Source organism: Megalobrama amblycephala, linkage group LG4 (assembly GCF_018812025.1).
Source record: "Megalobrama amblycephala isolate DHTTF-2021 linkage group LG4, ASM1881202v1, whole genome shotgun sequence".
NCBI classification, from domain to species: Eukaryota; Metazoa; Chordata; class Actinopteri; order Cypriniformes; family Xenocyprididae; genus Megalobrama; species Megalobrama amblycephala.
In genome coordinates, this window is record NC_063047.1 from 1,341,329 (window position 1) to 1,362,330 (window position 21,002).

The 21,002-nt window shown below is 36.1% G+C and overlaps 2 protein-coding genes across 3 annotated transcripts in view; both read right to left on the bottom strand.

The window, feature by feature from the left end:
* Positions 1 to 1,401: 1,401 nt before the first annotated feature.
* LOC125266048 (PR domain zinc finger protein 12-like) lies at positions 1,402 to 9,124 on the bottom strand. Its single transcript, XM_048186532.1, has 5 exons — positions 8,676 to 9,124; positions 5,893 to 6,083; positions 4,466 to 4,621; positions 4,107 to 4,218; positions 1,402 to 2,089 (listed from the first exon to the last, which is right to left on the bottom strand). Exons 1-5 carry the CDS (start codon positions 8,878 to 8,880, stop codon positions 1,665 to 1,667), a joined length of 1,089 nt encoding a protein of 362 aa, XP_048042489.1. The 5' UTR covers positions 8,881 to 9,124; the 3' UTR covers positions 1,402 to 1,664.
* Positions 9,125 to 14,766: 5,642 nt separating this feature from the next.
* fubp3 (far upstream element (FUSE) binding protein 3) overlaps positions 14,767 to 21,002 on the bottom strand; it is a 35,095-nt gene continuing 28,859 nt past the window's right edge. Inside the window, exons 13-20 of one of the 2 annotated variants that reach the window (XM_048186723.1) lie at positions 19,770 to 19,930; positions 19,519 to 19,592; positions 19,272 to 19,348; positions 19,121 to 19,189; positions 18,337 to 18,408; positions 18,106 to 18,177; positions 17,897 to 18,021; positions 14,767 to 16,256 (exon numbers count right to left, since the gene is read on the bottom strand). In XM_048186723.1, the coding sequence (XP_048042680.1) occupies positions 16,248 to 16,256; positions 17,897 to 18,021; positions 18,106 to 18,177; positions 18,337 to 18,408; positions 19,121 to 19,189; positions 19,272 to 19,348; positions 19,519 to 19,592; positions 19,770 to 19,930 (659 nt within the window). In that variant the 3' untranslated portion in view covers positions 14,767 to 16,247. The remainder of the gene's footprint in view (positions 16,257 to 17,896; positions 18,022 to 18,105; positions 18,178 to 18,336; positions 18,409 to 19,120; positions 19,190 to 19,271; positions 19,349 to 19,518; positions 19,593 to 19,769; positions 19,931 to 21,002) is intronic. The other variant, XM_048186724.1, reaches the window with a different exon arrangement.

A 21,002-nucleotide genomic window follows, 5' to 3' on the forward strand; every position in this document is an offset into this window, starting at 1 on the left:
GATTAGTCTGTGGGTAGATCGAGTTTTGGCGGTGGAAAACAATTAATGCCAATGAGGGTCAGAATAATACAAGTTCCCTTCTGAATTAAGTTTACTTGGTTTTCTTGTTTTAAGCATGAAATCACCAAATTTTGACCTATTTCTCAGAAAACAAGACTTATTATCTTCAGTCATTTTGATTCTCCAGTAAATGTATCTTGATTTAAGAATGTTTGTGTACTTTTGTTTATAATTTATACACATAAGAAAAGGTACATGTTTCTCAGGTGCTTCAGAACATTTTACAGATTTAATTTTGTTTCAATTCATTTTTAATTTTGATTAAATTAATTAAACTTTATCACTACAAAAAAAAAGTTAAACAACCCTTAAAGGGTTACTTCGCCCAAAAATTCAAATAATGTCATTTATTACTCATGCCGTTCCACACCCGTAAGACCTCCGTTCATCTTCGGAACACAAATTAAGATATTTTTGATGAAAACTGAGGCCTGAACAGTGACATTTGCTCTCTCAAGATCCATTAATGTACTAAAAACATATTTAAATCAGTTCATGTGAGTACAGTGGTTCAATATTAATATTATAAAGCCACGAGAATATTTTTGGTGCGCCAAAAAAGCAAAATAACGACTTATTTAGTGATGGCCGATTTCAAAACACTGCTTCAGGAAGCTTCGGAGCGTTATGAATCAGCGTGTCGAATCAGCGGTTCGGAGCGCCAAAGTCACGTGATTTCAGCAGTTTGGCGGTTTGACACGTGATCCAAATCATGATTCAAGACGAAAGATTGGGTAAAATAACCCTTTAAAAATGAATTAATTTTATTTATTTTATTTTTTTTAACTCAGTTTGAATGAATGATTCAATGACTCACTCATACAGTCTTCACTTTCAATATTGGATAAATCTGTTTTTGAATGAATCTCTTGAATGATTCAAAGACTTCACTTGGTTAATTACTGGATGAATCAGCGTTTTGAACTCTCTCTGGCTCAGGAAGCTTCGGAGCGTTATGAATCAGCGTGTCGAATCAGCGATTCGGAGCGCCAAAGTCACGTGATTTCAGCTGTTTGGCGGTTTGACATGCGATCTGAATCATGATTCGACACAAAAGATTCATAACGCTCCGAAGCTTCCTGAAGCAGTGTTTTGAAATCGGCCATCACTAAATAAGTCGTTATTTTGCTTTTTTGGCGCACCAAAAATATTCTCGTGGCTTTATAATATTAATATTGAACCACTGTACTCACATGAACTGATTTAAATATGTTTTTAGTACATTAATGGATCTTGAGAGAGGAAATGTCATTGCTCAGGCCTCAATGAGCCATCGGATTTCATCAAAAATATCTTAATTTGTGTTCTGAAAATGAATGAAGGTCTTACAGGTGTGGAACGAGTAATAAATGACAGAAATTTCATTTTTGGGTAAATTAACCCTTTAATACACACATTTTTTTTACATATAGCCCTTTAAAATTGATAAATTTTAAATAAAAACTTTTTTCTAGATTTTTGGCGGTGAGAAAACAATGTATTTCATGCTAGCACTGATAAATGTTTTGAATAAGTAACACAAGTGTTGAGTTATCCGTCTTGCCGAACTTGAGCTGTGGAGGTTAAAGTGCATGAACAGTATTTGGACCCTGGTGCAGTGTGTCTCAGAGCACCATGGTTGGGATGTGACGCAGCAGTGCAGGATGGGAAACGGCTGGCATCTGCGCTGGAGGAGACGACGGCTGTCCGGCCTCAGAGTTCGAGCCGTTGGGTCGGTGTCTGGCGCTCTTCTGATGCGCGCGCAGGCCGGCCAGCTGCGAGTACGCGCTCTGGCACACGTGGCACTTGTAGGGCCGTTCGCCCGTGTGGAGACGCACGTGGTTGCGCAGCGTGGACGACTGGCTGAAGCGACGGTTGCAGAAGCGGCAGACGAAGGGTTTGTCCAGGGTGTGGATGCGCATGTGTGAGCGCAGGTTGCTGCGGGAGTTGAAGCCACGGTGACAGATGACGCAGCGCATGCGACTCGCGGTTGATGAAGAGGAAGAGGAGGGCAAGGAGGAAGATGCAGCATCACACACGTGTGCGTCGTCTGTGGAGGAGAATGAAGACCACTTGATGTTAACTTAAATGTCAAGTCAATTTCACAATTAATTACAAAGAAATACATTTTTATACAAACAATATAAAGAAAAACAAGTTAAAAGACTGAATGTTTGAGATATTTTGATGTTAGATAATAGTTCTCTCTGCTGTATATGGCACATAAATATGAAGGTGCTAAAAATAATATCTGGACAAATATTTTACCCAAACATTATGTCTAAATTATGAGTGGATATCAAATTTGGACAGCAGCAGTCCCATGGTGCACCACTAGAGGGCAGACACGTGTTTCACAGATAACATCTGCTCCGCATTCTTTCCTCAAGCTCTTAAACTCGGACTAATTAAGCAATAAAGCTTAAGAAAACATAATGAGTTTATCTCTGTAATTGCTGTGATTTTTATCAGCTTAACATGCACACACACACACACACACACACATACATAACACACTCACACACACACACACACACACATTTTCACTCACACACATTCTCTCTCACACACATTCTCTCTCACACACACACACACACATTCTCACACACACACACACATTCTCTCACACACACACTCACACTTTTTCACACACACATATTCTCTCTCTCACACACACACACATTTTCACTCACACACACACTCTCTCTCACACACACACACACACACACATACACACACACACATTTTCACTCACACACATTCTCTCTCTCACACACACACACACACACACACACATTTTCACTCACACACATTCTCTCTCACACACACATACACACTCTCACACACATATTCTCTCTCTGTCACACACACACACACATTCACACTCATTCACACACACACACACACACACATTTTCACTCACACACATTCTCACTCTCACACACTCTCACACACATATTCTCTCTCTGTCACACACACACACACACACACACACACACACACTCATTTTCTCTCTCACACACACACTCACACATTTTCACTCACACACATTCTCTCTCACACACATTCTCTCTCACACACACACACACACACACACACATTCTCTCACACACACACTCACACTTTTTCACACACACATATTCTCTCTCTCTCACACACACACACATTTTCACTCACACACACACTCTCACACACACACACATTTTCACTCACACACACACTCTCACACACACACACATTTTCACTCACACACACTCTCTCTCACACACACACACACACACACACACATTTTCACTCACACACATTCTCTCTCACACACACATACACACACACACACACACTCATTTTCTCTTTCACACACACACACACACACACACACACACACATTTTCACTCACACACATTCTCTCTCACACACACATACACACTCTCACACACATATTCTCTCTGTCACACACACACACACACACACACTCATTTTCTCTTTCACACACACTCACACACATTCTCACACACACACACACACACACACACACACACACACACACATATTCTCTCTCACACACACACACACACACACACACACACATTTTCACTCACACACACACTCTCACACACACACACATTTTCACTCACACACACTCTCTCACACACACACACACACACACATTTTCACTCACACACATTCTCTCTCACACACACATACACACACACACACACACACACACTCATTTTCTCTTTCACACACACACAAACACATATTCTCTCTCACACACACACACACACACACACACACACACACACACACACACACACACACATTTTCACTCACACACACACTCTCACACACACACACACACACATTTTCACTCACACACACTCACACACTCATTTTCTCTCTCTCTCACACACACACACACACTCACTCACACATATTTTCTCTCTCTCTCTCACACACACACACACACACACACACACACACTCACACACACTCATTTTCACTCAAACACACATTCTCTCTCACACACACACACACACACACACACTCTCTCTCTCACACACACATACCGTTTCTCTTTTTCTGCTGTTCCTCCTCTGCTCCCGGGACTCCAGGAATACCAAGGAAGGTATTGTGGGAATTTCCATACCAAACGAGCAGTTCCTGATCTGGAGGAATCGTCTGAAACACAAACAGAAATGAATGAAATCCTGTCCTTCCAGTTCATTCACAGTTATCTGGATCTTCATTAATGTTCTCAAAACATAAACACAAAAAAAAAAAATGTTATTTAAACATCATTCATGGAACTTTTTTCATTGCGTCTTTGTTATTGATTTTTCAAATTCTAAAACATCCAGATCAAAAGTAATTCTAATGTATTCCCAGATTGTCCAGTGTTTCCTCACCAGTTCAGAAGGTGTTTTACCTCCAGAGTCCTGTAGAAGATGCTGCTGCCGATCTGAACCACCTCCAGGTTTTGCTCCTGCTCGTTTCGGGCACATTTAATGTACGTCATCCAGCTGCGCTGATCCTCCTGACTCGCGTCGATGAAGCAGCGGACGGTGCCGTCCTCGTTGAACACCTGAAACACACACCGTTCCTTTTAAACGTGCGCTTTTTTAGAAATAAAGATTCTTAAGCATCAGTGGAACCACTAAAGGTTCACTCTAATGCCGGGTTAAAAACAACCCAAGTTGGGTTAAAATGGACAACCCAGCGGTTGGGTTAAATGTTTGCTCAACCTGCTGGGCAGTTTTATTAAACTATTGTTTAAAAATGACTGTATTGCTTGCTTAAAATGAACCCAAAATATGTTGGAAATTAACATTTATTAATATGTTTAATAAATGAACATTAGTTTAATGAAAAATAATTAAACAATAAATGTTGATTATTATTGTTGCCTCTAGTAATTGTGTGTCTGATTTTTCATTTCCAACCTATTTTGGGTTCATTTTAAGTCAGACGTATATTTTTAAACAATAGTTGAGTTAAATAAAACATTTAACCCAATCACTGGGTTTGTCCATTTTCAACCCAACTTGGGTTATTTTTAGCTCAGCATTTTTTTAGAGTGTTCTTTATAGTGGAAAAAGGTTCTTTAAATTATTAAAATGTTCTTCACACTAAAAAAAAAAATGTTTCTTTTAAGAATCGATCACTGAAAGATTTGAGGAACCAAAAATGCTTCTTCTATCGCTGCAAAAAAACCTTTTTGAAACCTTTATTTTAAGAGTGCATGGAACAAAAAAGCTTCTTTATAGTGGAAAAAGGTTCTTTAGATTATTAAAATGTTCTTCACACTCTTAAAAATAAAGGTTCCAAAAGGTTTTTTCACAGCGATGCCAAAGAAGAAGCACAAAATGAAGAACTATTTTTTTCTTGGTGTGAAGAACATTTTTAAAGAACCTTTTGTGAAATGGAAAGTTTCCATGGATGTTAAAGATTCTTCATGGAAACATTGATGTCAAATATTTAAGAACATTTGTAAGAAAGAATATGTAAAAATATGTAAGAAAGAAATGTTTCTGTTCAGAACTGATCACTGGAAGGTTCTTTGGGGAACCAAAAATGGTTCACTGTGGAAAAAAAACAACCTTTCTGGAACCTTTATTTTTAAAATGCATGGAAAAGTGGAAAAAGGTTCTTTAGTTTAATAAAATGTTCTAAGAATAAAATGTTTCTTTTCAGAACTGATCGCTGAAAGGTTGAGCGAAAACCCCCTTTTGGAAGCTTTATCTTTACGAGTGTGTTCAAATCAATCCCATGATGCTAAAAAAAATCATGCAGAATAAAATGAGGTTTCTTTGGTTTGACACACACACACACACACACACACACACACACACACACCTCCCACATGAGGTTATTGTTCTTCCTCAGGTCCACGTGCTCAGGGGACACGAGCCTCCCGGTGAACGGGCCCATCTCAGTGCCGGCTTTGATCCAGGTCTTGGAGAAAATCCCCAGACCTTCTCCCGGGACTGAACTCTGGGCGATGATGACCTCGCTGGGCAGAACCAGACTAGACAGCTTCTGAACCTCTGCAGGACATCAACACCATGAATATGAATGGGCTTTTTTGTTTCAAGTATTCTCATGTGAGATATTCTAACATAATATTGCTTGTTATGGTATACAGCAGTCTATAATATAATCAGAGCAGCCTATATGGCACTTTACTGCTGTCAAAAATATAAATGACATTTTTAAATTGATTAAAACTTTACATTAATATGCTTTTGCATTCTGGCTGTTGTGATCTATTCTACATTGGGCTAAAAACAACCCAAGTTGGGTTAAAATGGACAAACACAGCAACTGGGTTGTTTTGACCCAGTGGTTGGGTTAAATGTTTGCCCAAACTGCTGAGTAGTTTTATTTAACTCAACTTGTTTAAAAATGACTGCCTTAAAATGAACCCAAAATATGATGGAAATTGACATTTATTAATATGTTTAATGAATAATAATTAAACAATAAACATTTATTAAATTGCATATTAATAAATGTTCACCTTTTGATTATTATTGTTGCCTCTAGTAATTATCTGTCTGATTTTTAATTTCCAACATATTTTGGGTTCATTTTAAGACATTTTTAAACAATAGTTGAGTTAAACATTTAACCCAGTCGCTCAGTTATTTTTAACCCAGCATTTTTTAGAGTGTAGCATGTTAATATTGCTTTTTATTATACACAGTTTAATATAATATAATCGCCAGGCACTTTATATGGCACTTTACTTTACTTTGGCGATTGTTATTTGATCTAGTTTAATATCGCTTTTTATGCTGGTGTTCATTTCAAAATGTTTAACAATTTCAACAAACGAATGAGCTTTAATAAAAACCGCTTGTATTGTTCAGGCCTATTCTTTTAGCTGTCAAACAAACGTGTGATTTTTATAGTTTATCTAGTGCTCAAAAACGAGCTCATCTTTGTAATGACACTTCGAAACGAATGAATGAAACGAATCCCCTTTATTATTATTTTGGTCACGAAATATGACCTCTATTTAACCGGATTAAATGCGTTAAATGTTGGGGAGGGAAACTGTAAAAGCGCATTGAAAGTCGCCTCAAAGAGCCAAAGAAAGACACTCGCATTTAATGTCAAAATCAAAGAATCGCCTATTTGTTGCGCACAAAACGCCAACAGAAGCGGCTGAGGAGAAGGTGAAGAACCGCATTCGTTCTGCTCGCACTGACACTCATTATTCTCCACTGACTCATTCCACATTCATTATCCTTTCACCACGTTTGTAGCAATAAATGTGAGTGAATGAAGCGATGGCTTGTTTAAAAACACGCAGGAATTTCGCAAACAAAAAGATGGAAAGGCGATTAGCTGCTTGACATGCCGTGAATGAGGACAGAAAGAGCCGTTCACGGTGTGTTAATGGAGAGAAGCGGAGATGCCAGGAGAGGAAAAGAGCCTGTCCAGAGATCCATGAATGCGGGATAAAGCTCCGAGAATGGGAATCTTTTCTTTGGCTTTCTCAGGTCAAGCACAAAGTTAACCAAATGAATTTAAAGCCGCTTCATTCAGTCGTCGGCGGTTACACGCCGAACGCGCGGGTCCAAAAGCACCTTTTCACCGCGTTAAACGGCTTCAATGGAGCAAAAGAAAAGAGACAAAATGCTGGAGAACAGCATCCCTGAGAAGAAATTCCCAGAGAGTTTATTCCCACTGACAGCTCTCGCAGATCATGACACTTTTCCTAGAGTTTCATTGGCGTTTAGACGCATCGCAAAGTTCGGGCGAATTTCGTCAGTTTTCTGAAAACGGAGTCGCGATTGGAATTAAGCAATTATTTTTCAGAATTATATAAGACTATCAACAACAACAACAACGAAAAAATAACTCCCCAACGAAATTAAACACACGACGGCGAAAAAAACAAAACATCGGGACTTTTTTTTTGGATAATTTACGAAGCGATTTTCTCAAGTTCGGGCGATTTTCGTCTGTTTTCTGAATACGGAGTCGCGAATTAAACAATTATTTTTCAGAATTTTATAAGACTATCAACAACAACGAAAAAATAATTCTCCAATGAAATTAAACACACGATGACGAAAAAAAAGATACTTTTTTTGTTGTTGATAATTTACAAAGCGATTTTCTCTGCCAACGAGTTTATTTTTCATTCATTCTTGATTATATCACATATTACGACAACAGAACCAGCGATTTAATATTTAAAATCTCGCTTCAGTTCAAACAATTAAATAAAATCTTAAAAACACATCTTAAATGAAAGATTTTCACCGCAAGAAAATCCAAACTAAAAGTTCGCTTGTACAGATCGTCCACAACAACACGTGCAACGTTATGGAAAGGTTATTTTATGGTGATAAAAATAAAACATAAACATAATTAGTCTATTAGAGAACGTTCTGTAATAATAATAATAATAAAAAAAACCTCATTGCAACGTTCTGGTAAGGTTAGTTTTTGGTTACAAAACGTTCCTAGAACGTTATTCTTATTTTGTTTTTATATGTTATAAAATATGGGAACGTTTCATCAGAGAACATCAGCATTAATCATTTTACCTCGCTTTAAAAAACATAAATAGCGACATTGCGTATATTTAACAAATAACAGTTGGCTCGCAGAAAGTGAAGTACCTCCAGTGAAGGACTGCGCCAGAACTTCGGCGGTGAAGGCGGTTCTCGGGCTCTGCTGCTGCTCCTCGTACGGATTCTCTCCCAGCACGTTTCTCCATCTGCCGTACAGAAAACTGTGCAGAATATCGGAGGTGATGATCTCACACAGCTGAGACCTGAACCGGGACTTCAGCGCGAGCGCCTCCGCGGGCAGAACCGAACCCATGTGTGCGGCGGAGCGGGTGATGATGCGGGGATGGGAAGAAACTGCTGCGGTCCCTCTGGATCGGGGCCACTTATAGGAGTCCGTGGCTCCGAGCCTCTAATTAGTTATTAATGACCCCCCAACCCACCTACACACACACACACACAAAACCTCTTTATGCAGGAGCCCCGCCACCCCTTAAAGACACACACCCAATGAGAAACTCCGAGTCTTTGTAAAGAGAGAGAGTGAGACAGATATGGAGAGAGAGAGAGAGAGACAGACTGAGAGATAATCTCACATAAGTGGCTCAACACCTGTATAGAGGCTATTAACACATCACAGGCTACAATTATTCTCACACATTTAACCAGCTGTTATTAACCTCAATACACACACAGTCTCTCATGACATGCAATTATTTTGATTTCACTCACTTTCTCTTGTTGCGGTTTTTTTTTTGTCTAAATATGTAATTATTTACGACACAAGTAATTTAAGTTTAAAGTGGGTGACGAGTAAAATGAGTAAAACAAATTAACATACATTGTGCATATGTAGCCTATTTTATGACACCATAAAGTGTCAAAGTATATATAATACCACCAAAAATGTCAAAGAATAATATATTATAGATGATTTAAGAATATATAGGCCTATGATAATATATGAAAAACATATATTTTTTATGACACTATATATACATACATTATATATATATATAGGCATTTAACATGCTCCATTATAGGAGTCATCTTGATTAAATTAATTATTTTGTTTTAAACCAGGCAATAAATTACAACAGCTTTAAGGTTCAAGAAACTGACTTTAAAAAAGAAACTCCCTGGGAAAGTGACAACTAACCCCGGTCTATTCATTCAAACACAGTTTATTCCCGGTATTATTATCTCACATAGTGAATTTGTGACAAACATTAGTGAGTATTTTTCTCTCTGACACTCTATTCTTTCTGAATCTCAGCAGATTAACATCGATCTCTGCTCATATCCAGCGTTCAGTTCAGGCTTTGTGAGCTTTTTCTTCTCCGGACGGATGGATGGATGGAGTGTTTGAAATGAGCATTTTCCCACTTTCTTCCAGCAGGGAGAACATCTTTATTCCATTCTCATCCCGCAGGTTCCCTTTTTATTTGATGCAAATCAATCTGTCAAGGTGTTTTGAGGAGGATCTGACATCCGTTACACTGGAGATCACTGTCATCATGTGATGTTCGAGGAGGAACATTCAGTCGTTTATTCGGGTTTGAGGTGAAGGTTTTTTATTTTATACACTCTTAGATGAAAAGGGTCTTTCAGGCACTTCATATATGGAAGCTTTTAGGGGTTTCCTCCATTTTATGAATTTAGTTTTGTTTAATTAATTTAATTTTAATTAAATTTTATGAACAGCTCATAAACAAACTTTACTACTAGAAAAATATGCAAACAACCCATTAAACATGAAAGTATTATGCAATAATTTAAGACATTTCTCCTTATATAGAACCTTTAGAATTGAGTCAAGAACCCTAGAGTTATATAATTCCCCAATCACAGTCTTTAATTAATGGCCAATTAATGCAGACAAGGAAACTGAATAGAATTGTAATATATTTCAAATGCTTATAAAGCCAAACCAAAACAAACATTATATATATATACTCACAATATCAACACACTGATTCTGTCCATCATGATCCGTGTCACACACAAAAGACTTATTATAAAACAAAATAATGAAAAACAAAGAGGTGAATTCGTGAAGAGATTCAATGTGAGATAAACATCAAAACCATGAATATGTCATCAGACGTACATATTTATATTCACTAACTTTAACAAGCCTTTCAGAACTCAATACATTAACGCACATTCAATCTATTTAACTGATCTGCTAAGAATATAAAGTGTTGCGATGTGAAATGTGAATGATCAATAATGTTCATGCAACACATTAATAATTAAAGCCGTAATGTTCACAGACTCCTGAACATGATTGTCTTCAATAATAATCCACCATCAGCAGATCAAATATCTCTTAAATTACACTCAAAATGAATTCACTACCCTTCCTTAATTTAAGAATGTATTTACACAATTTATTTAAATCAAATTAAATTAGTTTAGTTGGGTCAACACAATTTAGTTGGATTAAGTCAATTTATGATGTTACATTTATTGCATTTGCCAAACAAACTTTTAGTTTTAACACAAATATATTAAGCAAACTTCAGTTTTAAATAGGTTGATTCAACACAATAAAATTAATAAAATGTTCAAAATTAAGTTTTTTTTTAGCTTGTTTTAATTAAACTGAACAAAAGGCAGGAATCATTGTGTTGAGTGTACGTTTGCTCTTTATGCATTAATCCAGGGAATTATCATTAACTAAACTATTAAAAACACTTCTGTTCATTTAAATGAAGCTGAAAAATATATATATATTAGTTGAAAAACTAGAAGAAAATGATGTTCCCTTGGAAATAAACTGAAATGAGTTTAAGTTGAAGCACTAAAATTATTAAATGGAAAAAAACTACAACAAACTAAAACTGAATTAAAAATAAATTAAAGGCACACTATGCAAGTCGTTAAAAAAACAAAACTGCATGCATTTGTTTGTTGAATATGGAGTAATAAAAACACCATCATCTCCATGTCGTTTTTACAACATTTCAAATCCCTCAGTTCTCTCCATCTCAGAAAAACCGAGCTCATGTTGATTCTTGTTTTATTACGAGCTCTGTCACATTCTCTTTTCACCAGCAGATTCTCCTCTGTTCACCTGTTTTTTGTTGTGACATGTGAGCGTCTTACATTTGCTTATGATCTGCGATTTCTCTCTCGAGAAACCACGCTAATGTATTTTTTTTCTGATTTGAATTCGATGCTGGCGAACGATCTCAGCTTCAGCGTCATCACTACGATCCCGGTGTTGTGCCGAATTTCAACTCCCTGCTAAATTATTACTCCCTGCCTCATAGAAGTCGCTGACTGATTTCTGAATCCTAACCCTTCCCACAACTAATCCTAAACCTACCAGTACTAGGGGGGAAATAATTTGGTGGGAGTCAGAATTCGGCACAACACCGGCAACGTTACTAGGTCCCCATCCCGGAATCCTGCTGCCTTCACGTGCTCTCGGAATTATAGTAAATACGAGTTTCCTAGGCAAAAAATTGCACATGAACGCCCTCTCATGTCGAAACTTGAATGCGATGAGCTCGTAATCACGACTTCAGAAGTGGGAATTATCAAATTTCCTATAGCACAGGAAGGCAGAATTAATCCCGGAATCAATCTCGGGATGTGTTTGCGTTCACACAGAAGGCACTCTGGCAATGTATGCAATTTTCTGGGATCACTCTCTCTCTCTCTCACACACACACACACACACACACACACACACACACACACACACACACACACACACACAGTCCAGTGTTTTATCAGCCTGAGGGCAGAAGAGAAGGAAACTCATCTGTGCTTAAAAATCCATTATGCACAATGAATCCTCCCACAAACCACCTCTCACTAAACACACACACACACCACTGCGCTTTCAATTAAAGGAAAAACCACACCGGATACATTACACTAGACGGCAGGACATAGTTTAAGATCATCCTTAAGCATTTTAAGAGCAAATCTAGAGATCTTCTGTCTGAATAAACACTGATGTCTACAAACAAACACAATCGGACACTTTGGGATCAACAAACCTATTTACTCAAGATATACAACAACTAGGGTTATTATAGTTTAATTAAACTAAAATCTAATTTTTAGTTTTTTTGTTAAATTGTAACTAGTAATAGTAAAAAACAAACAAAAAACTATTATAAATATAAATTATTTTTAAAATATTAAAAAACCTTAAAATTATTTTATTACAGTTAGGAACATTTATAATTTTAATTTATATTGATGTACTTAATGTACTAAATTAATTAAAACTAAAAAAACAATTAAAATGATACAGACATTTTTTAATGACAAAAACAAATGTTAAAATTAAAGTGATTTTTAAATTCAGAATATTAATAAAAACTATAATAGTATCTTGATGATACTAAAACAACACTGAACAGATGTTTGTTTGGTGTTCATCTGCACTTCAACATTAGTTATCATTAGCTAAGCTTAAAGGATTAGTTCACTTTCAAATTAAATTTTCCTAATAATTTACTCACCTCCATGTCATCCAAGATGTTCATGTCTTTCTTTCTTCAGTCGAAAAGAAATTAAGAAAAACTTTCCAGGATTTTTCTCCATATAGTGGACTTCACTGGGGTTCAACGGGTTGAAGGTCCAAATGTCAGTTTCAGTGCAGCTTCAAAGAGCTCTACATGATCCCAGACGAGGAATAAGAGTCTTATCTAGAGAAACCATCGCTCATTTTATAAAAAAAAAATTCAATATTTTATAAGTTTTAACCATAAATGCTCATCTTGAACTATCTCTCTTCTTCTTCTCTATTAGAATTCCAGCAGTTTAGATGCTGCTAAGTGTATTACTGCCCTCCACAGGTCAAAGTTTGAACTAAATTGTCATATACAATATGCTAGTGCAAGTATATAACAATTAGTTCAAACTTTGACCTGTGGAGGGCAGTAATACACTTAGCAGTGTCTACACTGCTGGAATTCAAATAGAGAAGAAGAAGAAGAAGAGAGCTAGTTCAAGATGAGCATTTATGGTTAAAACGTATGAAATATTAAATTTTTTATGAGCGATGGTTTCTCTTGATAAGACCCTTATTCCTCGTCTGGGATCATGTAGAGCTCTTTGAAGCAGCACTGAAACTGACATTTTGACCTTTAACCGTCTGGAGTCCAGTGAAGTCCACTATATGGAGAAAAATACAGGAATGTTTTCATCAAAAACCTTCATTTCTTTTCGACTGAAGAAAGAAAGACATGAACATCTTGGATGACATGGGGGTGAGTAAATTATCAGGAAAATTTTAATTTGAAAGTGAACTAATCCTTTAATAAATACTACAGAAGTTTGTTCATTGTTAGTTCAAGTTGATTTACCAATACATTTTTAAATAACAAAAGCTGTATGTGTTATCAGTAAATGTACTAACATGAATAAACAATGAACAACTGCATTTTTATTAAATAACATTGACAAAGATCAATAAAAGCTGTAAGAAATATTGCCATCTTGTTAGCTAATGCATTAGCCTAACCTTTTTTTGATCCAAATTAACAAAATTTAAATCATGCATCATCAATTCTTCTCCCAAAACGTGTTTTTGTTTGACCCCGATTCACTATGGTAAGCCTGTTTATATTTTATACTTGTCGGGGTGGTTTTCGCGGGAAATGTTCGCGCTCGCCCGTGCGTGTCTCGTCATATCCGTAAATAGAAACGTTGCTCAGGCTGACACGTGTCTGGTGTGGGAGTGACACATGTTAGTTGTCAAAGCGAGCAAGAAATGTTGACAGAGTCGCTAAATCTCCGTGGAATCACTCGTTTTAAACAAACGCCGAAAAGATGAGAGTCTGATGGCGTGAAATGTTGTAAAAGGGACGTTATTACGACTCATGGCGTACTGAATTACTATCTAGTAGATGTTTTATGAGCAGAAGGATAACTTTATTCACCTGCACAGTCACGCAAAGCCAAAGGACCATAAAAACAAAGCATGCAGTTCTGCCTTTCAACCGCTAGAGGGCCAAAGGTTATATAGTGTACATTTAACTAATGTTAACTAATGATACCTCACTGTGAAGTGTTACTGAATGAGCAAATATGAAATAATCTGACAGAAGTTCAAATGACTGCTACACTTGTTTTAGGCGTCATAGAAAACACAGATGAACAAAAAGACAAAAACCTGGAAGATGAAGCGAAAGAAAAGGATGATGCCAAGTGAAGAAAAGCACAAAAGAAGACGTCGTCTTTCAATCATTTTAATACATGGTTACCTGTACACATGAGGAAGAAAAGAAACACTAAAATTAAACATTTTTGAAATTATAATATCCCTTTTCATTAAGCAATGAAGTTAATACTAGATCAATTTGTAACTAGTCAATCATACATATATTAGATCACACAGAGTAGAAAGGAAAAACAGAATTAAAAAGTTACTGGATCGGGACTGTACAGGAGTCCACAGTGTGTACTGGGATGGATGAGGGGCTTCAGAGAGACCGCCGGTACCAAATAAGACAAGAACTTTGATCTTCCAATACTTCGAATATAAAAAACTACAATTAATTAATACACAGGTAGGCTCTGAGAGGCTTAGCAGTCTTGAACGCTTTAAACGCTTTAAAGTTTACAGAACACACATAAAACGTCTCATCTGTCAGCAAGATGCAACATCAAATTTCAAATTACACATTCACAATCTTTGACAAATTTCAGTATGAAAACAGAACAGAAAAACAGGGACAGTTTTCCTGCAAAACACAGGACAAAAAAGTCTTTGATTTAATTATATATATTTTTAAATAAAGTATTTAGTCAAGTATCTGAGCATACATACATAGTTTTACAAGAGAGCAAAGGCAAAAAACAACCACCCTTTCCCCGTCAAATCACTGTAATAAAAAATTATCTGTTACATTTGCATACGTCTAAAAAAAACCTCTAAGATCTACAAGTTAAACGTCTGTCAAAATATTAGAGAAATCCATCTTTGTTTCAAAAAAAAGGAAAAAAAAAAAACTGAAATAAGATATTGCACCTTTTTCAACCAGAGTACAATAAAATGACAATGAAAACAGAATACAAAGTACATGAGGAATTACATCATCAGGAACCGACTGCCATTCGCCGTTTTTCGTGTAACAAAAGCATATATTTCTGTAACAAAAACATCACAGTTTTTTATTTATCGCACTGAATTAAAATGCTTTATGTATAAGAAAAAAGAAAGAAAACATTTTGTACACATTCTTAAAACATTGCATGACAAAACTAAACGATAACGTATTCAAGACTGCTAAGCCCACGATCATTTTATTGCAACAGAACTAGAAAAATAAGAGATTATATTGCGCGATCGATGAAATGCCGCAACTCCGGGGTTCATTTTGGCGATATACATCTGAATATATATATATCGTTGAATTAAAAAGGAAGAATAGAAAACAAACCAACTCTGAAACGGTCCAAAAAGGATCCCGGAAATTGCCCATTCGAATAAATGGTGTGTACACAAGGATTTAGTAACAATTTTGATGTCCTGATTTAGAAATAGTTCTCTTTTTAAATCATATAAGTCATTCTACAGCTAGTGTTTCTCACTAAGAAAAAAAGTAAAAGTCTTCAAGGCGTTGCAAATCTAGAAACCTCTGTTACAAAAGGTCTGTTTCCTCCTCGCAGTGATTCAAAAATCTTCAACTAAAGGGTCCGTGGTCGTCCGCTTTAATGATCCTGCGGGACGAAAGGAAAAACACAGCGTCAGTGTAATGTTATGAACACACCGGCGGTCAAACGCTGGGAATCATTCAGATTTTTTCATGTTTTTGAAAGAGTCTCTGTTCACCAAGGCTGCATTTATTTGATCAAAAATACAGTAAAAACAGTGAAATATTACAATTTAAAACGGCTGTTTTCTATGTAAATATATTGTAAAAATATTACCATTTAAAACAGCTGTTTTCTATGTTCTATGTATTGTGAATTTTTACAATTTAAAATAGCTGTTTTTGATGTAAATATAACAGTAAAAATATGTAATATTTGTTTAAAATAGCTGTTTTCTATATGAACATAGTAAATAAAACACAGTAAAAATTTAAAATGGCTGTTTTGTGAATATATTGTACATAAAACCGAAAAAAAAAAACCCCTCAAATATTACCATTTAAAATAGCTGTTTCTATGTAAATATATTGTAAATAAAATACAGTAAAAATTGTGAAATATTACAATCTAAAGCATCTGTTCTCTATGTAAATGTATTGTAAACAAAACAGTAAAAATTATGAAATATTAGAATTTAAAATAGCTGTTTTCTATATAAATATATTGAAATACAGTAAAAATTGTGAAATATTACTATTTATAATAGCTGTTTTTATGTGAATATATTGTAAATAACGGTAATAATTGTGAAATATTCATTTAAAACAGCTGTTTTCTATGTAAATATATTGTATAAAAATAGTTATTGTAAATTTTTACAATTTAGAATAGCTGTTTTTGATGTAAATATATTGTAAAAACAGTAAAAATATGTAATTAGTTTAAAATAGCTGTTTTCTATATGAACATAGTAAATAAAATACAGTAAAAATTTAAAATGTCTGTTCTGTGAATATATTGTACATAAAACCGAAAAAAAAACTCTGAAATATTACCATTTAAAATAGCTGTTTCTATGTAAATATATTGTAAATAAAATACAGTAAAAATTGTGAAATATTACAATTTAAAGCAGCTGTTTTCTATGTAAATGTATTGTAAACAAAACAGTAAAAATTATGACATATTACAATTTAAAATAGCTGTTTTCTATATAAATATATTGAAATACAGTAAAAATTGTGAAACATTACTATTTAAAATAGCTGTGAAATATAAAAATTTAAAACGGCTGTTTTCTTTGTAAATATATAGTAAATAAAATACAGTAATAATTGTGAAATATTGCAATTTAAAATAGCTGTTTTTATGTGAATATATTGTAAATAACAGTAAAAATTGTGAAATATTTTTACAATTTAAAATAGCTGTTTTCTATGTGAATATAATATATTGTAAATAAAATACAGTAAAAATGGTGAAATTTTACAATTTAAAATAGCTGTTTTCTATGTGAATATATTGTAAACAACAGTAAAAATTATGAAATATTACAATTTTATAGCTGTTTCTATGTAAATATATTGTAAAAATGCAGTAAACTGCCATTTTAAATTGTAAAAATAATTCACAGTTTATGTTTGATGAAATAAATGCAGCCTTGGTGAGCAGAAAAAAAATGTCTTTTAATGTTGAAATAATTCCAAACCTTTGATAGGCAGTGCTCAAGCTAAATATTATATAATGAATCTCTATAGTGTGTTTACCGGGAGGCCGGGAGCCTGTGTCTGTCCCTGGCTGTAATACGCCCCCTGCTGTCTGTAATACTCCACCCAGGCGGCGCTGTAGTCTGGAGGAGAACTCTGCTGAGAACCAGGACCGGCTCCCTGAGCTGAACACACACAGACAGAAGGAAGGATGAGAACACGGACATCCAGCTACGTTCGACTAACAGCCGCATGACAGACGGTCTTACTCTGTTTCTTGTAATACTCCTCCCATGCTTTGCTGTAGTCGGAGCCGCTGCTCTGGCCTTGGTTCTGTTGACCTGCACAGAGAACATCAGTTAGTACTAGGGCTGCAGGGATCATCCAAATAAAGCAGAAGTCTCAATACAGCTATTATCAAATGGCAAAGGCTGCGATTTAATTAAACAAATACATGCACTGTGTGTATGAGAATGAAGCGCAGCGCTGTGTTCATTTACACGTGAGCAGCTCATGATCCGCCGGCGTCTCAGAGCGTCTCGATTCATCTGCATCTGCAACTTCATCCGCATCTGCTGTGAGTTTGAGTCGCTTTAACATGCGTTTGAGAACGAAACATACGCCAAACATCTTCACAAACTCATAATGAAAAGCGCTGATCAACAAGAGAGACGCTTTAAGGGCTCCTGAGGTTTCACGGCAAAATAAAAGTTTGGTTTAATATTTGAAAATGACTAAATTAAGCCATAATTATTAGTATTGTGTAATTTTACAGTTGTAATGTAAACTAAAAATTTTTTTTAAATACCTTTTTTTTTTTTTTTTTTTTTACAGAGAAATATTACTGTTGTAATATTTCTCTGTAAATTAAAAAAAAATTTAGTACATGAAAATAATAAAATCAGGTATTTAAGATAAAAATAATTTTTATATTTTGTTTTATTTTGCAATTTTTATTAATAACAATATTAAAGCCATATTGATATAGAAATATTTTTTTCGCCAAATTGCGCAGCATGACGTACCATCCGTATTGATTTTTCACAGGATGTTTTACCCATATTTTGAACAACACGTTGCATTGGTTTTTTTGTGTGCAACAGCACAAGTTCATCTGCTGGCTTTTATCAGGAATAATGACAAACAACAACAGTATTCCAGTCCATTCAAAAGTGGCGGTAAATAATAATGGCAGACCCGGAAAACGGTCAGTCAGGAAAATAAAAACCTCTCAAACGAGTCTCCCCATGATGTTGTTCACACAGTAGTTTCAGAGGTACTTGCCTAGCTTCTTATAATACTGCTCCCACGCTTTGGAATAGTCCATCTGGCCGGTCTGGGATCCATTGTGACCTGAAATGAGCAGAATGAAATGAATCTGACGGGCCTCAGAAGAAACGTTCATGATGAAACGGATGAGGGACGTGAAACTCACTGGGGTCCTGCTGGCTCTGGGGCTGCCATGTCTGATATGTGGTTCCCCAACCTCCAGTCATGAACGTCTGCGGACCACTGGTGCACAAAAACAACATCTCACAGATCACAAACACACACCTGACACAATCCACCTGCTTTAAAACACACTGATGCACACTGCTCAGTTTTGAGACACTCACAACAAGGAAACAAGATCCTGCAGGGACACTCTATTCTGTTTTGATCTTAGAAAGAAAGGCACTCACTTCTGATGAGGGGTCGCTGGTCCTTGGGTGAAAGGACTGAGTCCAAAGCTGCTGTTTCCTCCCATTCCAGACGCCTGCATGAGGAAGAGCAGAATAACCCATCAGACACACTCGACCGATCATCAGTCTACACACTCTGATCTTGGACGCATACTTGAAGAGTTTACTTTCACAAACACCACTTTTGGGGTCAGAAAGGTATTCTTTTAAAGAAATTAATACTGTCATTCAAACAGAAAGCGATCACTCACCCCGATCTTCTCGTCTATCAGCTGTCTGGCCATTTCCATCTGCTGAGGAGATCCGCGGATGGAGAAGATCCGGACGTTGGGGTCGGTGTTTGGAGGAGGATTTCTCTGCAGCTCCACATGAGCGCCGGACTGCTGGTTGATGTTCTTTATGGTCTCTCCACCTGAGCAGAACACAAACACATGAGCACGACCTTCAGAAGTGTTTCTGGCTCAACGTTCCTCACACAGATGCATCATATGCAATCCGTCCTGTTTGAAGCTTGAGTATCTGGGACGATTTTAAGACACCTCATGATTTAACCAGTTTGAACCAGTGGTTGACGGATATATCGGCTGATCTTTAGCATTTTGAGATTTTTGGCATCAGCAGGCAAGTTTTCTGTTTTGCCAATGTGACTTATTTTGACAGCACTGAGAACGGCAGCACCTGAGCATTCTCCATCTGCTTTAGCTTCCTTTCTCTGCAAATATGCATTTATATCATTTAAACAAGTCTTTGAATATCTGAGAACATTTAATTTCCTTGCAAACTTTGGCGAATTCAGATTTTCTGAAATGCGCATTTGTTGACTACATAAAAACGTGTACTCTGTACATAACGGTTATTATTGTTAAACTATTAAAAACATTTGTTAATTACGGAGCTCTGCACGACATGCAGGGGGAAAAAAAGAAGCTAAATCGTGCGAATGATTTACGAATTTGTTCCCTCAATTTACTAAATTAGGCCCACAATTTACTACTTCGTTCCCTCAATTTATAAATCATGCGCATGATTTAGCAAATGGAGGGACCGAAATAGTAAATCATGCGAACGTTTTAGCAAATCGAGGAAAACAAAATAGTAAATCATGCAAACGTTTTAAAACACCGAAATAGTAAATCATGCAAACGTTTTAGCAAATCGAGGGACCGAAATAGTAAATCGTGCGAACGTTTTAGCAAATAGAGGAAACGTAATAGTAAATCATGCGAACGTTTTAGCAAATCGAGGAAACGGAATAGTAAATCATGCGAACGTTTTAGCAAATCGAGGGACCGAAATAGTAAATCATGCGAACGTTTTAGCAAATCGAGGAAACGAAATAGTAAATTATGTGAACGTTTTAGCAAATCAAGGAAACGTAATAGTAAATCGTACGAACGTTTTAGTAAATCGTGCAAACGTTTTAGCAAATCGAGGAAAACAAAATAGTAAATCATGCAAACGTTTTAGCAAATCGACGGACCGAA